General features: G+C 32.9%; 1 protein-coding gene across 13 annotated transcripts in view; it reads left to right on the top strand.

The window, feature by feature from the left end:
• LOC129800873 (rap guanine nucleotide exchange factor 4) overlaps positions 1–23,188 on the top strand; it is a 147,399-nt gene that overhangs the window by 71,093 nt on the left and 53,118 nt on the right. For 3 of the 13 annotated variants that reach the window (XM_055845598.1, XM_055845593.1, XM_055845600.1), the window contains exon 1: positions 21,126–21,441. The exons of 5 other annotated variants lie outside the window; for them this stretch is intronic. Coding sequence is in view for 1 of the 8 variants with exons in the window: in XM_055845597.1 (XP_055701572.1) it covers positions 6,194–6,211 (18 nt within the window). In the remaining 7 variants the exon portion in view is untranslated. Of the gene's footprint in view, positions 1–6,142; positions 6,212–21,125; positions 21,456–23,188 lie in introns of those variants that run through there. 5 more of the 13 variants (XM_055845599.1, XM_055845594.1, XM_055845597.1 and 2 more) reach the window with 4 other exon arrangements.

Below are 23,188 nucleotides of genomic sequence, written 5' to 3'. Positions count from 1 at the left end.
AAAATTTGACTTTAGATGGAGTTGTAAAATTTATTGAATAGACAAAAATGAAGTCATAAAATGCCAAAATTGTCAAAGTTGTTTGTCAAAATTTGTCAGCTTAAAACGAACAATATTTCGTGTATTTTTAAATTATTTCTGCGACCAGAAATTTTCCAGATTCTTCAGAAAAGTTTTTTTTGGGTTATAAAGGTCAGCGCCTCTAGTCTGAAAAAAATCCTATATTAATCTGCACTAAAACCTCTTATTTCCCCTCCGGGTTACATAAATGTGTATAAATACAGGTATCGAATATATTACACTATTTTACAACGATTCGCGTAGCTTAATATCAATTTCTCCCTCTCTCTCATCAGTCATCTGTAAATGTATTTCCCGACCCTTTGACGAGAAGCAGTCCTTTGGTAAATGTGCTGTAAAGTTTTGTCCTAAGTTTTTTTTTATGTTTGTAGACACGATATCACTGATACTTGTTATGATTTATATATTATTGTTTACGAGTCACTCAAGCAATAAATCTTCCTAAAAATACAGTCTTCTAAAAATATTACTGACAACTTTTCTGAGCATGAGAATTTCGCTGAAGTTGTATAAAATTCATTTAAACTTGTAATTTTCATGTAATTTTATCAACTTTACAAACGTCATCAATAACCTTTCTAATTGTATTACTTTCTTTTAATTGATGTATTCATTCTACGAAAGAAATTTCGTTTTTACCAGAGACTGCATTTGCATGAGAATCAATTGTGAAATAAATTGACATATCGTGTTTCGTAGCACACGAGTTTTCAATCCTCTGGCGCGTCCTTTTATCTCCTCAGGAATTCAAAGTCGATGGAGTTGGATTTCAATTTGAAGCCCCAAAAGCTCTTTCCTGAGTGTTTTATTTGAATGCGTATTTCCTCTTCAGCCAACTCCTATCAGAGCTTGAACCCCGACAAAATCGCTTTTCGATTTAAATTCACTCACACTTTGGACTGAATGGAAGAGATATATGTGGCTTTGAAGAATCCTTCCCGCCTTTGTGAATCCCTTGATTTCCTCTACCAGTAACTCAAACAGCAAAATTTCTAATGCCAGATATGACGAGAAAGATGCTCCGTGATGACAAATGTATTAAGGTTTGATGTTAGATTAATCCCAATTAGAATTATCATCCGACAAACTAATTGGATGATACCAAACTAATTGCCTTGCCTTTGTGGAGAAACCCCTAGAAAAATAGTCCTTTGGGGTTAATTCCAGAGTTCTCTCCTTAAAAGTTTTGATATCATTGACTACACCGAGAAAAATTTGGATGGTATTTTCTACAAATCGTGTCTTTAAATTCTACTATCTCAAAAGATAGTAGAAAATACCATCCTCCATAGAAACTTTCCTTTAGAATTTACCATCTTGACATTTTAAAATTTACTATCCTATGGATAGTAAATTCTAACAGCCGGATGGTAAAATTTACTATCCTCATTTAGATTTTACCTTGACCTCTCTTAGATTCTAATATCCGGGAAGTAAATTTTACTGGCCGCATATTAGATGTTAGAATTTAACTGGAAGACAGTAAATTTTAACGGAGGATAGTAATTTAGATTGAAATTACTATCCAAGCCAGTAAAATTTGCCATCCTGCTGTTAGAATGTCATTTTGGAATATCGTGGGTGCCGATGCAACGGTTTCCGATATGCTTTGAATACATTATAGCAATTCGTGGCGCAGCTGGAAGATGCTGGACTGTCATCACAAAGGTCGCGTGTTCAAATCTCGGCGCAGTCGTCAATTTTCACGCACCAAAATGGCTTGAAATACAGAGAATGTCATCCAAGAAGGGCCCCAAGCCCTCAAACAATGGCCAAAAAGCAATGAAAATAAGGAAAAATAAATTTTTCCGACATTTTTCATTCTAATATCCGGCTAGTAAAATTTACTATCCTGCCAGTAAAATTTACCATCCGGCTAGTAAAATCTAACATCCGGGGATATTAGAATTTACCATCCGGCTATTAGAATTTACTATCCATGCAATAGATTCTACAATTTTTGACAGTCCAATTTAATATCGCGTTTGCTGGGTGACTTTTTTACTATCCGGCCATTACAATTTTGTATGGAGGATGGTAAATTTTACCATCCACATTTTTCTCGGTGTAAGCTCGTAAGTGACGTAAGGGTAAAAAAATTATTAATCATGTTATTATTAATCTTAATCTTATTATCGTCAATAGTTCGAGACTTTCGCAAAACCTACGACACTTTGCCACACATTTTTTCCGCTAATCAAAAAAATCTATGCTTTTTGATTTATTGACGATAGATATCCCATCACGATGTCAACTGATTTGTCCTTCCCCATCACCCACAAAATGTTCAATAGATAAATTTTAAAATTCATCAAACTTTAAGAGCTTTTACGCGAGAAATTTTCCGATGTTTAAGAATACTCTATATAAGAGGATTTTTAAAAGTGTTGAATTTTCTAAGTACGATGCTTGTTACTGAAAGCATCATTGCCCGGAGTCAAGCCCTAACATTGAGGATAAAATTATTCGCTGACCTTTTCTTCCACTCTGTTGAATATGCTGTGCCCAAAATTTCAAAGTGAATTTAAGTAACTTATTAATTCAGCAGAGCCACAGACAATGAGTGTATGTGTTTTAAATTTGACTTTATCCTTCAAAAGTCACCCAAAAGCTTTTCTCCAAATTACCCTGGCTCTTGTGAACTTTGCCGCTCTTTTTCTCTTCTATGTTGAAATGAAAAGTCTCTACCCTAAAAGGTGTGCATGACACCTTTTAATGTCACTGATCTTGTACAAAGAGCCCTCATATTTGCCACATGTGCGCATAAAATAATTCAAACTACTTCAAATGATTGTAATTAATTTTTTCTAAATGCATGTTACTGGAAAAAATTTAATTACTTTTCGCTTTTTACTGAAGCTTTTTACTATTCTAAAAATTCTTTTCAAATGGTATTTTTTAAAATCAATCTTTTTGAGCTCGAATGTAGTAAAAGCTCAAATTCCACGAGTTTTGAGGAAAACCTTCTATTTGAATATCTTTTATGCTACATTTCTAATTATTACATTCTTTCACGTAATTTCAGCATATTCACACGAATTTTTACTTTGGTTTCACTGATAAAACAGAAAAGGGAGAAATCCCAACAGAGATTCCTTTTTGTGAGTTGGTAAAAAAAAGTGGACTCAACACTCTCCCCAGTTTTCGTGCCTAATTAATTTCTCGCGGGCACAGCATGGAAAACTTCTCAATTTTCCCATTAAACATATGGAGAAAAAGTTCATAAACATGGAAAATAATGTTGGAGGAAAATCCAACCAAAAACAGCTGCACAGTGACTCCATTTGAGTGAATTTCTGTGTAAAACTCCGTAAAATTGGAATATCTGAATTGTGCTTTCTGTGTCATTTATTTTAATTTATAGGACACTGCGCAGGTGATATTCTTGACAATGTTTTTAATTACATTTCACACTATACTGTCCCTCTGCATAGACACATAGAGCCCAGGAAAAAATAGGTGATGAAGTCATAGAAAATATTGTCGAATTGAATTAAATTAGGACACGCCCAATTACCCAAACATCGCACTTCAATAGGGGTAAACTTTTTTGGTTTGATTGACATGAAAGTCAACATTTTAAGCCATGAAGGTGAAGTTTATTTTACACCAAAAAAACCGTCTCTAGAACCTCGTTATGCAAAATCTAATGAATTTACTTAGAATATATTTTTTGCATCACTAGATTATTTGATGAAGTGGCGAAAGTTCTAAATTATGAGATGCTTCATGAAAAGTCTCAAATTCTATCTGCATGAGAATGTTATATTAATAAATTATGCATAAATCATGAGGAATTCTGTCGAGAATTCACCTCGGAAATTGAACAAGAAATATTCAAAATACCAAGTATTATGAATATAAAGTTATCCATGTAAATCTACTTGTTTGAATCTTTAACTTGAACAGAGATCTTTTTGCATTTTTAAAAAGCTTCGAAGAGAGATTCTTTAATCCGTACAGAGAATTTATTATTTTTGATAAACATTTAATTTGTTTGTTATTTTTATGATGGCATTAAGGATGCTTTAATACATAAACGATTTTTTTCTAAATTATTCATTATGACGCATTTTGTCATAAATAAACATCTATACAATATTGCAGATAACTTACTTATTATAGACGTAATGTTCAATAACTTTAAGGAAATCACAGAATTTGCTTTTATAAATCAGGATACTATTGAAGCTTTTCGAATTACGCCGTCCTAACCCAAGTAGCAAAATTTAGTCAGTATATAGTTATTTTCAGAATAAAGTCATAGTAATTATTTGGGCACCTCCATATCGTGGTTTTCAAAAGTAAGGAGTAATCTTCATGCAATAAAAGTCACCATGTGGCAGAAACTTACGTTTTATTGACGAAAATATTACCTTTCTAACGTAAATCTTGTTAAAGAAAACTTTCAGAAGACTTACTTATCTTTTAAGTCAGTTCTGACATGATTATTTTAGGTAAAAATAACGTTATATGTGTAATAGCGGTAAATATGTGGTTAGAGTGAAGAACTGTGAAATGTTTCAATTTTATCAAGAATTACAGTCAGTGCTTATAGTGAAGAAAAGGTCTTTGAAATCTGAAGAAAAGTTATCAAAAGATATATACGATAGATTTATTGTGGATTTTGATTAATGAACACCCAAAAAGAATATTGCTAAATAATTTCTGCAATTTATACAAATCAGTAGCATCAAAGAAAAGTGAATGCAAAAGCTCTCAACACCAGAAATTTGAAATTCCCACCAAATAACGGTTAAGCTATGCTACACCGAGAAAAATGTGGATGGTAAAATTTACCATCCTCCATACAAAATTCTAATGGCCGGATAGTAGAAAAGTCACCCAGCAAACGCGATATTAAATTGGACTGTCAAAAATTGTAGAATCTATTACATGGATAGTAAATTCTAATGGCCGGATGGTAAATTCTAATATCCCGGATATTAGATTTTACTAGCCGGATGGTAAATTTTACTGGCAGGATAGTAAATTTTACTAGCCGAATATTAGAATGAAAAATGTCGGAAAAATTTATTTTTCCCTATTTACATTAATTTTTGGCCATTGTTTGAGGGCTTGGGGCTCTTCCTGGATGACATTCTCTGTATTTCAAGCCATTTTGATGCGTGAAAATCTTTTTCCAACATTGACGACTGAGCCGAGATTTGAACACGCGACCTTTGTGATGACAGTCCAGCATCTTCCAGCTGCGCCACGAACTCCTATAATGTATTCAAAGCATATCGGGAACCGTTGCATCGGCACCCACGATATTCCAAAATGACATTCTAACAGCAGGATGGCAAATTTTACTAGCTTGGATAGTAATTTCAATCCGAATTACTATCCTCCGTTAAATTTTACTGTCTTCCAGTTAAATTCTAACATCTAATATGCGGCTAGTAAAATTTACTTCCCGGATATTAGAATCTAAGAGAGGTCAAGGTAAAATCTAAATGAGGATAGTAGATTTTACCATCCGGCTGTTAGAATTTACTATCCATAGGATAGTAAATTTTAAAATGTCAAGATGGTAGATTCTAAAGGAAAGTTTCTATGGAGGATGGTATTTTCTACTATCTTTTGAGGCAGTAGAATTTAAAGACACGATTTGTAGAAAATACCATCCAAATTTTTCTCGGTGTACCGAGTCAATTTTGCATTACTAATTATCTATATACTAACATTACCAATTCACCCACAACATTCTCAATTCAATTTGGAATTCTGTTGAGAGAATATACAACTGTGTACAACATTTCAGTGATGGTGTTTGTATAATCAACCAATGAATGTTTAATGGACATTGTAGCGTGAAGATTCCGACTATTTTTGAAAGCACCATCATCAATTGATCTTTCGGTTTTATTCTCAATGGACGGATTTCTTGTACTCAGAACTTTACATTTTGCTCTTAGCAAGTTCATTCCCCTAATCCACAGTGAATTTAACACGCTGTGCAACCCATGGTGAAAACAAATTGAGAGGGTTGAGTAGTGAGGTGAAAGTGTAATTAACAAGTGTTGCTACAATTGCTGTGTAAATATACGCAAATCCAGCGAGTTCTAAAAGGAGGCAAAACGAGAAGATTGTATGAGTTGGGAAGATTATGGAGCAAGAGATGATGGTGAGTCTTATGAGGGTTTATCTTTTAGGTTGGAAAATCTCTCATTGGGAATACTGATTAGCACCCCAATTCAATTAACAAGTGAATTCAAAGTCCTTCTTCCTCAATTCCTACAGGCGTTTCACCTCTATTCAAAAAGCACTGTTTTATGTACATAGAGTCACCGATAAACACGAAATTCCTCCACTAATTTACATTTGACAGCAAACCAAGTGGTTTTGCCCTCCAGATACAAAAGCTTGTCCACCCAGCCACCCCCTTTCGTAATGCCATTATCATGATTCACTTCATCGTTTTACGTGGATTCAATAAAATGCAATTAATATTCTATCTGGAACCAAGTGTGTAATACACTTACACCCCTTAGACCCATTTGCCTTATAGCTTACGGCATTTGATTACAAGCTCTATGGTACTTGTACTTACTCAATTTTAGGCCAGAATAAATTAGTTCAGAAACACATTGACAATCAATACTAAAAGCGTCACCTGAGACACATACTATCGTACCATCTGATAGTATTAAAATTTCTTAGCTGGTTTTTAAACCCATCTGATCATAGACCGATTGTGATAGATAAGTTTTCAGAAACTGGGAATTCATTCAAAATATTTGTTAGTTATTCCGGATCAGAATTATAGCGCTATTCTAATGAAAAATGAACATGCTTTTTTGCACTTTACTGTTCTTAAGTGCTTTTACATAATTCACTGTTCTTTGGATTGGTTGCTGTCAAGATTATCACGTGAAAACGAATTAATCTGTAAAGTTTTTGTTTAATAAATTAATGGATATTAAAAACAAAGAATTCTCTAATAAATGGCTTTGAAAAAGAACTTCTTTAAAAATTTTATTCTAATCCTACAGAAACCTTGTATTTAAATTCTACTTTCGAGACGTTTACCATTTTCAAGAAAATCATCCCTATAACGAACCGTACATCGGTTATTTTGTCTCTGCATTATCCTATAAGACATTAAATGTTTTTAAGCTCTTTTTACATTAACTAAATATTACTTTAACAGCCAAAGTCGCTAATTTCATAGTCAATATTTCTAGCACAAACTTAATGGTTTTAACACTCCTCATAAACTTTCTAATGTCTAATTTCAGTTTTCCATCAAAGAATTATCACAACTTATGTCGCAAAAAAATAATTTTTATGGAAAAATTTTATGTTCATATAGATTAAAATCAAAGCTCGTTAGCAGTGTCATTAACCAATAAGGCGACAGCCATTTGTTGGGGAGTATACTCAAGAAACCCCACGATTCTGATGCAGTCTTTGCTACAAAGTGTCGAAGTGATTACTTTTAGAAAATCGAAGTGTTAATGATCTGATGAATCAATAAAATCCCCACAGCAAAAAGCTATTTCGCAAGAAAATTTCTCGCTTTTTTCTCAACTGAAGCCATTGATGGATTCTATTTTGAGACGAATGATATGCATTTTCCTCTCGTCGTCGTTGCAAAAATAAACATAAAATTGTAAATGCAGAGAAGAAAATTCCATTGAGAAACCTCACCAGCCATAAACTAACAATTTCGGAATAATACTACTTCATCGTAAATTATTCTCTTTTCCCTTCTTACAACAACTTGAAAGTTTACAAACTGAAAATTGTATTGTATATTATTCTTTTACCATAATTCCCGGTACATATGGAATGCTGTCTTTCTGTTCTCAACAAATAAGCATATTTTAAATGAGTTGAAGAATTCTGGGTGCACAATATTTGTGGAAGTTAAAAATGCATTTATTTCGGCTCAATGCAACAATTTCCTCTGAAAATGTATTCTGTCACAATTTTCCTATCATCATCTGCATAATCTCGTTGCTATAGTTTACGAATTTGTAAATTTCCATTTGTTTATACTTTATACCAAGGCTTTTATCTCTATAATCATGCAACTACGCATACGAATACTAAATTGTTTGTATTTTCCAAAAGAAAGGGGCACACCATTAATGAAAATGGAGTCAAGTTTAAAAAATTGCAAATAGTTAAAATTATGTAGTTTTGTATTTTAGATGTGATTTTTAACTAATGCTAGTAGTAGTACTAGTAGTACTAAATAAGAAAACAGTGTTTCTAAGTAGTTTCTCGAATGCTATAAAATGTTTAGTGCATGAATGTACTAAAAAATAACATTGAAATTTCCTTTTAATGTTAAATAAACTATTTAAATTTGACGGGTGCAGCAGTTTCTTGACCTGTATTACAACTGATTTGCATATTTGGCAATTCGTTTCAACTGTAGTGCAAAATTTTAAGCATTTTTCAATCATAAAAGTATTTTTAAAAATCAGTTTATTTTAGATATATTTGTAGTGTTCCTTATGAATACCTCGAAAGGTACCTACAGTCATCTTAGTAACATAAAACATACTGCTCTCTCAAGCCTCACCAAAATCTACACACTATCTTCTCATCTTTTCCCTGATAGCACCAACTAATCTAATGATTGCATTAAAAAAGTTAAAATAATGACCATTCCGTATAAAGTAAGCATATCTCACAAATATTAAGCTGTTATTTCGAAAGTATCTTTTACACAATTGTGAAGTGTGTATCCTATTCGACAATTGTTAATCCAGTCGACCAGCGACGCCCGAATCCACCAAAACTAAACCTTAATTCTTATGACACGTCATAGGCGAATGCTAAAAATTGCTTTGTAGGTTGCATTTTCAGTTCCCTATAAGTGCCATTCAGAATTGAAATTTCAGTTAATATTTAGAATGCTTTTGAAGTTTCGTCTTTTAATTTTAAATTTAATTCTTTTAAAAATTCATCAAATTTCGGGTAATAAGATTCATCTCAATCTGGGAAGACTACTACTGGTTAATTCTCCTAAAACCGCTGGGACCTATCTTATTTTGTCTCACAAATCTAATGTATTGTCAATCTGTGCGCATGGAAATTCATTCAATTTTCCAGTGGTTTTGAATTGGAGAAAATTGATACACAGAATTCTCCTGTTTGCAAAATCTCATATAGACCTGCATGCATTGTTCACGGAAAATTGTCTTTTGTATACCACAAACGCTTTGTTTCCCGAGAAATTCACGAGGGAGAGGAAAATTGTCAGCTAAATTTCCCTCTTGATGCCATGGCAAAAGTTGGTATTATAAATGCTTTTTGTCTACTTGACTTTGGTACACACAATATAAGGGATGAAATAACATTTGCCGCTACTTAAGTGATTCTTCACGTAAATAATAATAGGTTTCTGTGTTACATAACATGATATAATTACTATTTCATATCACTTAGCCTTATCATCTTAGAGATAACACTAAATCTTATGGAAATTGAGTTGTATTGTGAGTGATTTTTTATTGAAGTGAGACAACATTTATTGAGAGACTGCATAAAAGAAAAATTTGCATATCCGACCAAAATCAGTTGGATATTGATACACGAAGAACTAATAGATTAAGCATACGACGACTCTTTCTTTAGCATGTTTCACCGACATAATGAATTTCCGGATGAAACGTGCCCTCAATTTTTCAGAGAAGATTTAAACGGCCACCAAGAGACTCAATATTCCGTCTCATGTCGAGTTTAAAATGTACCCTGCTTAATTTGAATATCACAGAAATTTGGTCTTTCAATTTTCAAAAGGAACAAAAAAAGGTGAAGAATTGAAAAAGACTTAATATTAATTCAGCACCGTGTTGACGCAATCCTTTCTACAAATTGACAAAGAAAAGTAATTATTTTGAGAGTATGGTGTTATTGTCATATGATTTATTTCACTCCATTTCTATTCTACTTTTAAATTAACAAATTGAAACTACAATTACCTTTACCGTGCGAAATTAATTTGAAATTTTGAATATTATGGTGCAAGAATAAGCAATCATTATACAAAGTAAAATTACGTGCTATGAAACATTTTTGTTGTTGTGAAAAATGATTTGTAGGTATTTTTTGCATTTGGAACAGAATTTGTCGATTCATTTAATTTAAAGAACTATAAAATGGTCAAAATTGAATTGAATTGCAAATTCTCTTTAAACCTAAGAAAATATTCCACTATATCACATAAAATTTTTAATTTTCCCTTATGCTATAATATTCCACTATTTTTAATATTTTAGATTTATTTTTATGCTGACTAAATAATATTTTTACTGATTTGTTAAAATTAACAGAAAAAGACAGAGAAATTCTTACCTCAATTATAAAATATTCAAGTAGCAAAACTTCACTGTATTTTAGAAAAAAAGTGAAGAAAACGTAATTTGTATGTTGGAAAAATCACTTTGGGTAGCCCTGAGATCTATGCTTTGATTAATTACGAAATAGTTATGTCAGAACAAATCTACTTGGACAAAATTACAACATTAATCTTTCAAAATGATCATTCGAAAGACCTATGTGATTGCACTGAGGGAAAAATTACGTCAGTAACACGTAAGCTTTACCCATTTTAGTGACAATGTCGTTTCTCATCTTCTGCGTTTAATGTTTCCTTGAGAATCCTTCTTACTTCTACACGGGAAATTGTACTTAAAATTTCGCTTCCATCGCCGTCTTACCATTTACCATCAATATTCTCAGCTTTACATTTAACTTAAGGAATATTAAAGGAACCTAACCAAGAGTCGCTGAATTTTTATAACCAATTTTAGCGGATTGTTAAGTCTTCCTAATTTCTACCAAATACACAAATCTTGCACAGTGATTCCCACGCAATTTTACCAACGCCATAAATTTGTAGAAATCAAAAGTTTATGGATTGTTAACTTACAAAATATTTTCAAATATTTTGCACATTAATTAAACGGCCAGACATTCGAAGTAAAAGTAGCATTATTTTCCATTTTATGACAAAAATAAATCACAATCATCCATCAAAACAAAACAAATATTATTAATTTAATTTATATTCGCACTCGCTTACTAATTCAACATTTTAAGTAACTTTCTTTATGAATTTCAATGTGTTATATTAAATTTACTACAATTTATTTGGTACAATAATCTCCGCATTTGAATTATCCGACAAAAGTATCACTCTAATTCGAAACTAATTTTCTGGTAATATACTCAACTTTTCAACTGAAGAGAAAGAGAATGTCTTTCGATTAGAGGTGGGAAATTGCGTAAGATGCATTATCATTATAATAACTTTTTATACAGACGAAGCAAGTGTCTCGAATCATTGATGTTTTTTTTACTTACAAATTTTTGTTTTTTGCTCCTATATCTTCATTCATTAATCCACTTTAATATTTCCGTCGACGACATAGTATAATGACGAAAATAAAAATAATGTAAAAGAAAGCAACATGTGGCGTGTTTTAGGCGCTTTTCACCATTTAAATATTGTGCAAAGGAACGGAAGGTAACAAAAAGTGCTTCAGACACGCAATAGGTCAACCATATAAATTACAAATAAATTACAAATTTGTCAGTCTAATCGTATTTGCGAACTCACAAATTCACTTGTTCAATATTTATATTACATATTCTGGCACGTCGCATTTCTTTTATTATTTAATTGCTGATATTTGCTCTCAAACACGCCAATAAAATTATATTTTTTATTGTATCTGCTTCCAAAAAAAAAACCTTAATTTTCAGTATGAAGAAAAGTTGATGAAACTTTCACAGTCATTCACATCAAATTCCCTTTAAATCGTTCTATTACAACATTGAGACACTAATCAGTATTTGTTGACTTGGTTAATGGATATTTGAAGAGAATATTTCGTAACATTTCCATAATTGGATAATTTCTGCTGAAAAAATTAAAATGTTTTGCCAAACATCTCAAGCGAATGATGTAAAATCGCATTTGCATCTAATAAGACCATGCACGAATCGATTGAGTTATAAGCATTACCAAACAAGTATTAATAAAAACCAAATATTAGTTGAATGGAAATGCGATAAAAAAGAGATGGCAAAGAGTCTCAACTTCGCGGATTGCTCTAACTGACAACGTAGAGTACTCCGTAAATTATCTTTAAGCAGTTTTTAGGCACATTACGATTTATTATCGAACTGATTTCAACTGGTTTAGAAATTTATCAAAAAACTATGGTAAAATTTGAAAATCTATGATGATGATAATAATAATAATAATAATAATAATAAAAAGTATGTAACCATCATACGTTTTTAATAATTTCTAAAATTGAATGAAGTGTCCAAAGCTCTGGAATGTTTGTCACTTTATAGTGTCTGCCTATCAAGTGATTATCGCTATCTGTGCTGTATTGTTTATCAGTTTTGATGACAAGGGGACTGAAATTTCTGAAAATTATGTGCATATGGCAATTTCCGCGATGTTTTGTGGGACACTGCGGTTTTCATCACAAACACTGCGAGTTCTTTTAAACTTGACATCGTTCGAGTTCATGATTCGCACAATGCCTCGGAGCTAAAATAACGTATACAAACCGCACAATTTGAGGGTTCATTGCGGAAGGTGTGTTTGATTGTAAATAGCTATTGTGTCAATTTTGGTGACAATTGTGCAGGTTTATTTCTGGGTTCCATACCCTGAAATTCAATCATGTGTGAATTTATACCTCTTTTGCATAACATTACGCGGAATCGCGTCAATGAAGACGATTGAGTTTGTACGAGATATTTGTAATCTCATCTAATGCATTCCCATGGTAAATTCACTTTGCATTCCTGGGGAAATTACTTTACAAATTTGCTTCTACAATGCTTTTTATTAAATTGTTTCCAAGACTTTGGGATAATTAAAATAATAACATTTTTAGAGAATTTCACACGGTGTGATGTATATAAATATTTCTTCCTTCTCTGAAATATCTCAGAAGATGATGACAAATCTTTTCACAGCTGTGATTTCACATGGCGATTGTCGGATGATGAACACGCAAAGGAAAGAGAAATGGAGAAAAAATTATAATCTTCTCTTTGCTCCAAAGAATCTTCACGTTGATGATTAAATCACAGAAAGAACAGATTTTTTTCTAATAAGAATGACGAAACGGAAATGCAGCACAAGATAATACGAGAAAGTGATGCCGATTCGGGGCTCGAGTGAGATAATTCCACCACAGAATCATCACTGATCCAGCTGGTGAACCATAAAAAATCTCTGATTATGTCTCAGAAAGCTCTCAATCTCAATATCTGGCGAATTGTCTTGCTTTTTTTTGCTCTTCACCAGCGAAAGAATTGGTATTTTCTTTTATATCTGGATTTTCCACCAATGCTTTTTTCATACTCCGAAGAAAACACAGATAAGCAGAGCCCGGCGCGCGCCGACTTTTAGCCGTTTTTAGCGCGCCGCCCAGCTTTTTTCTTAGCCGCCGCCGCCGAGAAAATTTGAGGCGCGCCGCCGAGCGCGCCGCTGAAATTTTTTGGCGCGGCGCCGTTAGGCGCCGAAAAAAACTTTTTGCATTCCAATACAACTTTTTTTATATGTCAATTTCTGCGATTGTTAAATAGGAAGTGGGGCACTTTGAATTGGGGCAACTTTGAAACTGTCCTAAGGATGTATGGGTCCCATCCGTCTCTACCGCAACCCACTGTACCCCGACCCTTACTATATCCAAATGGACCGGACTCTATCTTTAAAGTTTATTAACCTATTTCAATGATTTTTTGGTTGCCTTTTCCACTCGGACTATTTAAATTCACAATAGAAAATGACCAGTGATACAAGCCCAGATAAGCTTATGGTAGCTGAGATTCTTTACAGGCGACCTCAAAATGCGTGTTTGAGTTGAATTTTGGGGGTAAAGAATCGCGTCGAGCCAATTTTATTCATTTCGACCGACGAAAACCGTTTACTTGACGCGATTCTTTACCCCCGAAATTCAACTCACAATTGAATTTTCACGCATACCAAGTTGCAAACACTCCGAGTTGCACGCATTTCGAGGTCACCTGTAAAGAATCTTAGTTACCACAAGCTTATCTGGGTTTATCACTGTTTTTTTGTTGACCCTGTTTTCATATATACTCAAATTCCATTATCGTTTTCTTTTGAAACCTATGCTCCACAATTTGTTTTTGTCACCAAAAAACTAACTCTTCCATAAATTTCTCACGATGCTTTTTTTAGTTTTTTTTTTATAATTCTTTTAATTTTATGTATTTATTTTTTATTTTTTAAGCGCTCTCTAAAATCGTGTGTGAAATACGCACAGCGCTAGCAAAAAACATACCTAGAATCGTTTGCAAAATACGCACAGGGCAAGCATAAAACGCTATCCAAAATCGTGTTTAAAACACGCACAATACGATCATAAATTGGTTAAGAATACGTTTAAAAATACGCACAGCTCAATCATAAAAAAAAGCTAAGAACGAGCTTAAAATCACGCACAGATTAATCATAAAACGACTAAGGGTGCTCTTAAAATCGCGCACAGCTCAATCGTAAATCGGTTAAGAATGCGCTTAAAATCACGCCCAGCTCAAACTAAAACGGCTAAGATTGCGCTTAAAATCACGCACAGATTAATCGAAAAACGAATAAGAATGCGCTTAAAATCACGTACAGCTCAATCGAAAAACGATTAAGACTGCGCTTAAAATCACGCACAGCTCAATCATGGAACGGTTTTAAGCGTAATCTTAACCTTTGTTATTGAGATGTGCGTGATTTTAAGCGAATTTTTAACCATTTTACGATTCAGCTGTGCGTGATTTTAACCGATTTACGATTGAGATGTGCGTGATTTTAAGCACATTCGTAACCGTTTTATGATTGATCTGTACGTGATTTTAAGCGCATTCTTAGTCGTTTTATGATTGAGCTGTGCGTGATTTTAAGCGTTTTTTTCGTTTTACGATTCAGCTGTGAGTGATTTTAAGCGAATTTTTATCCGTTTTATGATTGAGTAGCGCGTGCTTTTAAGCGGAATATCGACCGTTTTGTGCTTGAGCTGTGCGTATGTTTAAGCGCAATATTAACCGTTTTATGTCTGAGCTATGCATGTTTTTAGGCACAATAACCATTTTATGCTCAAGCTGTGCGTGTTAAGCGGAATGTCACCCGTTTTGTACTTCATTTGTGCGTGTTTTTAAGCGGAATATCAACCGTTTTGTGATTAAGCTGTTTGTGTTTTTAAGCGCTAACCGTTTTATGCTTAACCCTTTAAGGACGATTGGAACACCGGTGTCCCATAAAGAAAATAATTTTTCCTGACTACCCAAAGTTATTTTTTTCTTATGTCTGTACATAATTGTAAAGTAGAAGATTTAAGGAATCTACAATATTTTTTGAAAGTCTCTAGCTATTTGATATGTAGTAAATATTTAAGCTCAAAAATGGTTAATTTTTAAATTCTCAAATTCATAATTGATTTTATTTATTTTTTATACTTCCAATTTTTTTTTAAGCAAAACCCTTTCGCTACTAAAAACTACAATACTCATATGTAATATTTTTCATTAAAGCGAAAAATATAATTCATTGGTATTGTCAGAAAAATTACTTAAATTTTTGGGCTATTTTTGTCCCTATCGTCCATAGAAGCACAAAATACACCGAATCAGACTCTGTTGGACTTTCCAAGGTTAGATGTAAGACTAATCATTGATTATATTTCCCAGTTTAATTTTTATTGTTGATTTTCAGTCCGTAGAAAGTATCTCGTTGTTAAAGGGTTAAGCTGTTTGTGTTTTTAAGCGGAATAATAAACGTTTTATGCTTAAACTATGCGTGATTTTTAAGCGCATCATTATCCGTTTTGTGCTTAAGCTGTGCGTGTTTTTACGCGAAGTATCTGCCCGCTCATGCTTGATGTAAGCATGTTCTCAGCACAATTATGCCCGTTTGATGCTTGAGCTGTGCGTGTTTTCAGCACCATTTTATTTAACAAATAGAGATGAAACCTTAAAAATAGATAAATTTCATAACTAAAAATAGCAACGGACCTTCTAAAAAGTGAAAAATTTTTATTCATATTATATCGTACTCCATACAATATTTATATGGTTTGGAATTGAATTGAAAATAAATGTTATTATCATAATAATCATACTCGTTCACTTAAAAAGTACAGTTTCATTTCATTTACAAAACATAATCTGTGCAATACATTTCGCAAGATATATATCAACCAGTCATTACCATTCAATTTAATACAGTAAATTTGTATATGTTTCACGAAAATTTAATAAATTTCATGAAAATTTCATAAATTTAATGGAAAAACATTAAAAAAACGTATCTGACAATGACAACAATCGTGAGAGTAGTTTTCGAGATATCCCTAAAAAACATATTTTTTAGGTCACCCTCTAACGGGTTACACAATAAATTGCACTATCGTATTTGTCGTTCTAAAATTAAGTAATATGCAAAGTTTCATAAAGAAATTTCTTCCGATGGCCCGAGTACTTTCCTTGTCACGGTAATTTTGTCTTCCGAAAAAATCTTTTTTCAAAAGAAGTATCAAAGCGTCACGCTCTGTCTGTGGAGTTCGATCGGTAAAATGAATAACTGGACGAATTCCAAGACGGTTGGAGTATTGTTATTTTTCTGAAACTACGTAAAGGCTTCACTTCAGCTCATAGAATTATTTCCTTTGTCAAATAATTGTCAAACAATTTAAAAAAAAAACCCAAAGCGATAATTTATAGAGCTTTCACGAACGGTTTTTCTTGAGAAAAATACAGAATATTTGAGAACAGCAGATTTTGTTTAAATTTCTGCATGCAATTCGAAGAAAAAACAACCGGCGCGCCTGGCGCCGTCGCAGCCAAGAGCTTTGGCTGGCGCGCCGGCGCGCCAGCCGCCGCTGACTGTAAAACGAAATTTAGCCGCCGCCGCCGAAAGGCGTCTCGCGCCGGGCTCTGCAGATAAGAATTGTGAGATAATAGCAAAAATACGCTCTCGTACTAAGCCTCCCTCTCGGTAAAATCTTCCTGTAAATTCTTCCGCGAATCTTTATCAGCTTAAGTGGGAGTTCAGAATCAGAACACATCGTATATAACGATTAAATATTCAATGATTCAAACAATGTATATAGCGATAGCGACTGTACTTCATAATTCCAGCTATTAAAATTATATTGCTTGAAAGGGTTTAATGTAATTACTATTTTAATACATATGATGGATAAAAGGTGTATGTCAAATATTTAATTGGATTTAAACTTTTCTCAATATTGAAGAAAAGAGCATGTATGCCAATAGCCTTTAAAAATATTAACTATTTTTAACTCAATAATATAAAGGATTTAGCAATTTTAAACTGTCTATACTCTAAAATTATTAACTTACATTAGAAAGAAAGATGGCATGAATAGATCATTTTTCAAGGTTTTTCATTTCATCCCTTTTTTCTTACTGACTGAAGATAGATACAAAACTTTAGAAAAGATAGTTTCTTTTTAAGCTGATTTTCTTCCCGAGTCCCATATGCAGGGGGACCGGGGAAGAATTAGCCACTTAATCAATTTTTTCATTGCGTATAATTTGTAAAAAGAAAAATGTTTGTATGAGGCTGATAAATATTTCAATGAATAGGAAAGGAGGCGTTTAACTTAGAATAAATAAAGATTTCCTCAATATTCCTACTACGGCAAACTGTAACATCCCACACTGTCTAATACTAACCATCACTAATTCTGCCCCAGTCTCCCCTTTATCTTTTTTTATTAATTAGAAATAGAATTATTCCTAATTTCAACCTGGTATGTAGCAATAATTGAGTTTGAGATATCAAAACTTAAATTGATATAATTGATCTATCTCTAGTTCTATGTAGTACTATTACTATATTATATGTAGGATAGTCAATAGATGGCGCAATCCGCGCGAAAAATCGAAGAGCGACGAGAGAGAAAATTTAGTTTAAAATTGGTGAGTGATTAAACAAATTATATTTCCCTCCTACCAAAAAAATCTTTATATATATTTAAATAATAATGTTATTAATAACCCGAAAATATTATAGTCTCATCACGTTCTGTGATTGACTAAAGCATAAACTTTAATTCATAGCTATATAGTCAATCAGATAACACCATAGCATAAATATATTTTATAGGATGAAATATTTAATTACATGTAGATAGTATGCTAAAACCCATTGAGTTTAGGAACAATTAAATTCCATTTTAAATATTTAAATGGTCCAGGTCTTCCTTATTGAATGCATTTGACAGAGAAAACTGTTGTACGAGATGAACGTGTTCTAATATTTGCTGTCAGTTGAAGCGTATTGAATGAATATAAACAAAATAAACCCACTTTTCAATTAATGAAAAGCTGCAGCTAGAAGAATGACTCCAATTGCCGCTGTGGTATGCATTTCATGAAATTGACCTATAGTGAGGGAATCATTAAATAGTTCTCAGAGCTTTTGTTCTTCACGAACAAGAGTTCTGTTCCAGTCTCTTTACTACAAAAAAAAATTGCAATTCAATCCCAATTGTTTTTCCAATGAGAATTTGTGATGGTGTTCCAGATCCAGAAGAATATTTCGCTAAAAGAGACACAATCATTGTGCGGGAAGTCTCGTCATGGTATTGCTTTTTTGTGACCATAAAAATTTATGTATGTGACAAAATAGTGAGCAATGTGTGGGATCAGAGATATGCAAATTTCGTGTTGAATTTCAATGCAAATAAAAAGGCGGCAATTCATGAGGAGGTTTATACGTGGCTTTGACACCCAACAACTGTTTCCATTCAGAAAACATTGGGTATCACCTCTTAACACAGAGACTATGAAAGCTTAAAGGCATCGGTGGAAAGTGTATATCATGACTCTGATAAAACAGCGATAAAAGCCAATGGACTGATAAGAGGCAAAACAACAGTGATTTTCACTGCGACAAATACTAATTTTTTCATTGATTTTCCCATAAAAAAATCCGTCAACCTCCCGCGCTCTTTTATGGCGCATGAAAATATTTCAGCTTCATTAGCGAAATGACCTTCTCTGCAATTATTCCTCGGGCAGACGATGCAGAGGGATGTCAACGTGATAAAATATCACTCAAGCTCGCAAGCACAGACATTACTATTTATTGACTCTGATTGTTCTCAATTAAATCACATGGTCACATCGCTATTAATTAAACTGCGGGAGATAGCGCTCAAACGACCATTCACAGTTGGATTTTGATGACGTCGATGAAGATTCGAAGAAATACTATCGAAATCTCTCGCCCAGAAAGCCTTTTGTATTTCTTTTGCTGTCCCTAGCAGATATTAAGGGTTGTATCTTGTATCGGTTGTATAATAACTTCCTCTTTATTTAGTCTGGTCAAAAGATTGCCCAAGAATTAATTAAAATGATTTATTAAAAAGATTATACACTATTATAACGAAAATTTTACAAATAAATATTAAAATAATTTAGAAAACGGTACTGTATTTCAAACACGTTGCATATTGCTCGAACTCAAAGGCAGAGTAGTCTACATAAGTCAGTCCGGTAGTGATTAAACATCTTTTATGTTTTTAATGTTTAGTAAAAACGAACTTCACTGGAGAAAAATTTATATTGAAAATCTTGTTTAAAAAGAAGTCGCATTAAAGAACTTTCAATAATAGCAGTGGAAAATGTTAGCGAAGTCCTCAAACTCGTTAACATTACACGGAAAACTGTTTCGTAAAATTGTTCGTAAATTAACTCCTACTGGGGTACTTACAAAATGCTCGCAAGTCACATAATCTATGTATCTAAGTGATCATCTTACAAAAAATGTTTGTAAAAAGAGTAAACTTTTACAAAACATTTTAGTAAATTGTACAATTTACGAGCGTTTTGTAAGTCCCTAGTATCAATTCACAAACATTTGCAAACTATTGTACGAAATATTTTATTCTGTATACATTCTTCCTCATGAATTGGACCACTAAAGAATTTTAAAAATATTACACATAGGTAAATAATACGAATTTAGTTTTGTAGTAAAGCTTCTCAGCAACGAGTCCTAGCATTTCGTAAAGCATAAGATATTTTGCCACTCCTTTTTTTTATGTTTTGCAAAATTCAAAAGTTTATATTTTTGATACTAGTTCTGGCTCACTTCTGGCACTGCAAATACAATTTAATCATTAAAACGCTTAAAATGCAAAAACTGCAACTTTAAAAAATATTGATTAGAACTTTGAAGGAGATATTTTCCAAAATATTATTTATAGCTAAGCTTTACTCATACGTTTCTTATAATATTACAATAAATTTTGTTATTTATTTAAATTAATTTTAATGATATCTAAATTTAATATTTAATTGGATTTTGATAGTTATTCAATTAATATTATTGCTTTTGAAGTATAAGAGAACACAATTCAATTTCAATTCGTTTTCAAAATTAATTCAAAATATTTAATAAAGTTCTAATTAAATTGAATTAAGAGAACTCCTGCTGATAGCACTATTGCATTTTAATTAAACGTCCGATGATTAATTGCATATGACAACACAGTAAAACCTATTGTCAATTTGGGTTAAACCTCTCGGAACCCCAATCAATTTGCCTTATCAGAGGTGTCTTATCAGATTACTCATTGAGCAAATAGCCATTGTTGCAATGCCTCTGTCTGAGGAAAATGCAACCACTAGTAATATGGTATAAAGTATCTAATCCGCATTGTAATGAGATCGAGCGGATCCGTGTGAATTAAAGTGGAAGGTGTACGAATTTACTCTAAGAAAGACCCAGAAGCCACACAAATACGCGAATTCAATATGGGGTGTTTCTTTCACTATTTTCCTATGTGAAATGAATGGGATGAATTTTCACCTTTTCACCTTGCTTCCTCACTTTTTTCCTGGGTTGAAAGGCTTGAAGAAGGTTTTCTTGCAATGGAACATGCGATAGTATGTGAGAAGAATGACATTGAGAAATTATGATAACGTGGCCAATAGACTTCCTCCAGTTGTGTAGTAGTAAATGAGGAGGGGACCAAGTTCACAATGAGACTCATGCCTCAATCCCCAGCTCAGTTGGAAGTCGGTTTTTGGCGAGATCAGAGCGCTATCGCTAAAAGAGTTCCATACGAGGTATGTTGAACTTTCGCGGTCGAATAATAATGTAGTACTGTGTTGGCGACTGATTCACCTGATTTAATGAATGCCAGTTAATTAAGTGTTTGAAAATCAACAAAGCACGTCCATGTGGCTTCTATTGTATTTTAAATGAATTTTGGAGTGAATTGAAGAATTTTGTGATCAAAATTGTGCTAGGAAAATATCTGTGAATATCTGTGAAACCCAAGAGGAAAATTCTTGTGATAGTTTGTGAGTGAGAATGTAAGAAACAGAAGGTGTCTCATATTGAGAATTTTTGGAAAATTCTTTCAAAGAATGCACTGGAAATTATATAAACAGGATTAAACCACAATATAACTTGTATACTATTACTTCAGGGCTTTAAACCCTTTTATGGTGTCTACACACTAGAAGCAATTTTCGTCAAAAATTGGCTTTTTTAAAAAAAAAAATTGATGTTTCTACTTACAAGGATAGGGGAAATTTTCTTTAAAAAGCCATTTAAAAAAAAAAATTCTACTAGTGTGTAGAGGCCATTAGATTATCGTCGCAGTTTTTATAAAAAAAAAACAACTTTTTTGCCTAGTATTCATTTTTGGGCTATTTTAGATTACAGTGGGGGCGGTTCCTCGCGGAACCGCTGCACCCAGGCCTCCTTTTGGGCCCATTATACATTATGCATTGGGCTATTTTAAACTGATACAAATTATTTTTACAATATTTAAAATATTTTGCCAAAGAACAAAAGAAAAAGAACTACCAATGACACAAACTAAATTAAATGATTTATTTACTCATTTTCAAATATCCGACAAATTTAAGTTTTTTGGAAAGTAACAGACTTTATTTGGCGAAAACTCTAGCAGCACAAGCCTGTTGATCCTGCGCCACTTCAAAAAGATATTCGCGGTCGATCTCAAGGGGCGCCAAGGCAAGATCCTGAATTTAATTCAGCCACCTTGTCCTAGGTCTGCCCCGAAGTCAACACCTCCTCATAATGGCTTGTTGCATAACTTTTCTAGAAAATATTTTTATATTAATGCGCTGAACCTGAACATACCATCGAAGGTATGATCTCTCAACTCGAAGAAGCAACTATACAACTGTTAGCTCCTCACGAGCTGTTACGTTCCTCACTCGATCTCGACGAGTGATTGCCTTAACCGTCCAGAGGTACCGATTAGAGCTCTTTTACATAAATTTCATTAACCTCCTTTCCTGCAAAATTTTACAAACTAATATTCTCGGGAATCAACCTGAGTCTCCTTGCACAAAAAGAACACAATTTGTGTATATAAGCTAAATAATTTGTGTCAAAAATATGACCAAATTTTTTCAAAGCATAATAAAATTTCACTACAATATCTTGAAATAATAGAAAAAATATGGAGATAAAAATATTCTACAAATCGTTGATAATTTTCGTTTTTACGCTCTTTATTAAACTAATTAATAAACGATATTTTAAAGTATCACGATATTCAGAATTGTATATACGAGTATCAAATAAAATTAATTTCAATTTTCGATACAGTCTGCAAAACATCCTCCAGCAAAACAAAACAATTTTAGTGACATCTTTAGTAATATTTTTTATGTATTGCTTGTTAAGTGATGCAGAGAGAAAAAGTCTACAAATTTATGTTTTTCTTTTTAATGTAAAAATGTGTTGGTGGTTCTGTTGAGAAATAACTGTGTGAGATTATTCAACAAGTGTTGTCATTGTTGAACAAACTCTTTTTCTGTGCATGAGACTCTTAAGTAAATTTTTCGCGGGATAATTTTGCACATTCTTCTGGTCGGGAAAATAATAAAAGAAACACTCTAAATTTGTCCCAATTAAGATGAAATATAAAATTAACATGTACTTAAATTTCTCGAGATTGTCTAATTCCTCACAAAAGAGATCCAAATTGGAAGATTGCAGTTTTCCTCTCTCCTCATTGAATCAAAAATTGTGCTACTTCCGGCAATTTTTGCTACCTTATTTTTATTGCAAATCATTCTC

The sequence above is a fragment of the Phlebotomus papatasi genome, chromosome 2 (assembly GCF_024763615.1).
Source record: "Phlebotomus papatasi isolate M1 chromosome 2, Ppap_2.1, whole genome shotgun sequence".
Classification (NCBI taxonomy): domain Eukaryota; kingdom Metazoa; phylum Arthropoda; class Insecta; order Diptera; family Psychodidae; genus Phlebotomus; species Phlebotomus papatasi.
This window is presented reverse-complemented; position numbering and strand designations above follow the sequence as displayed.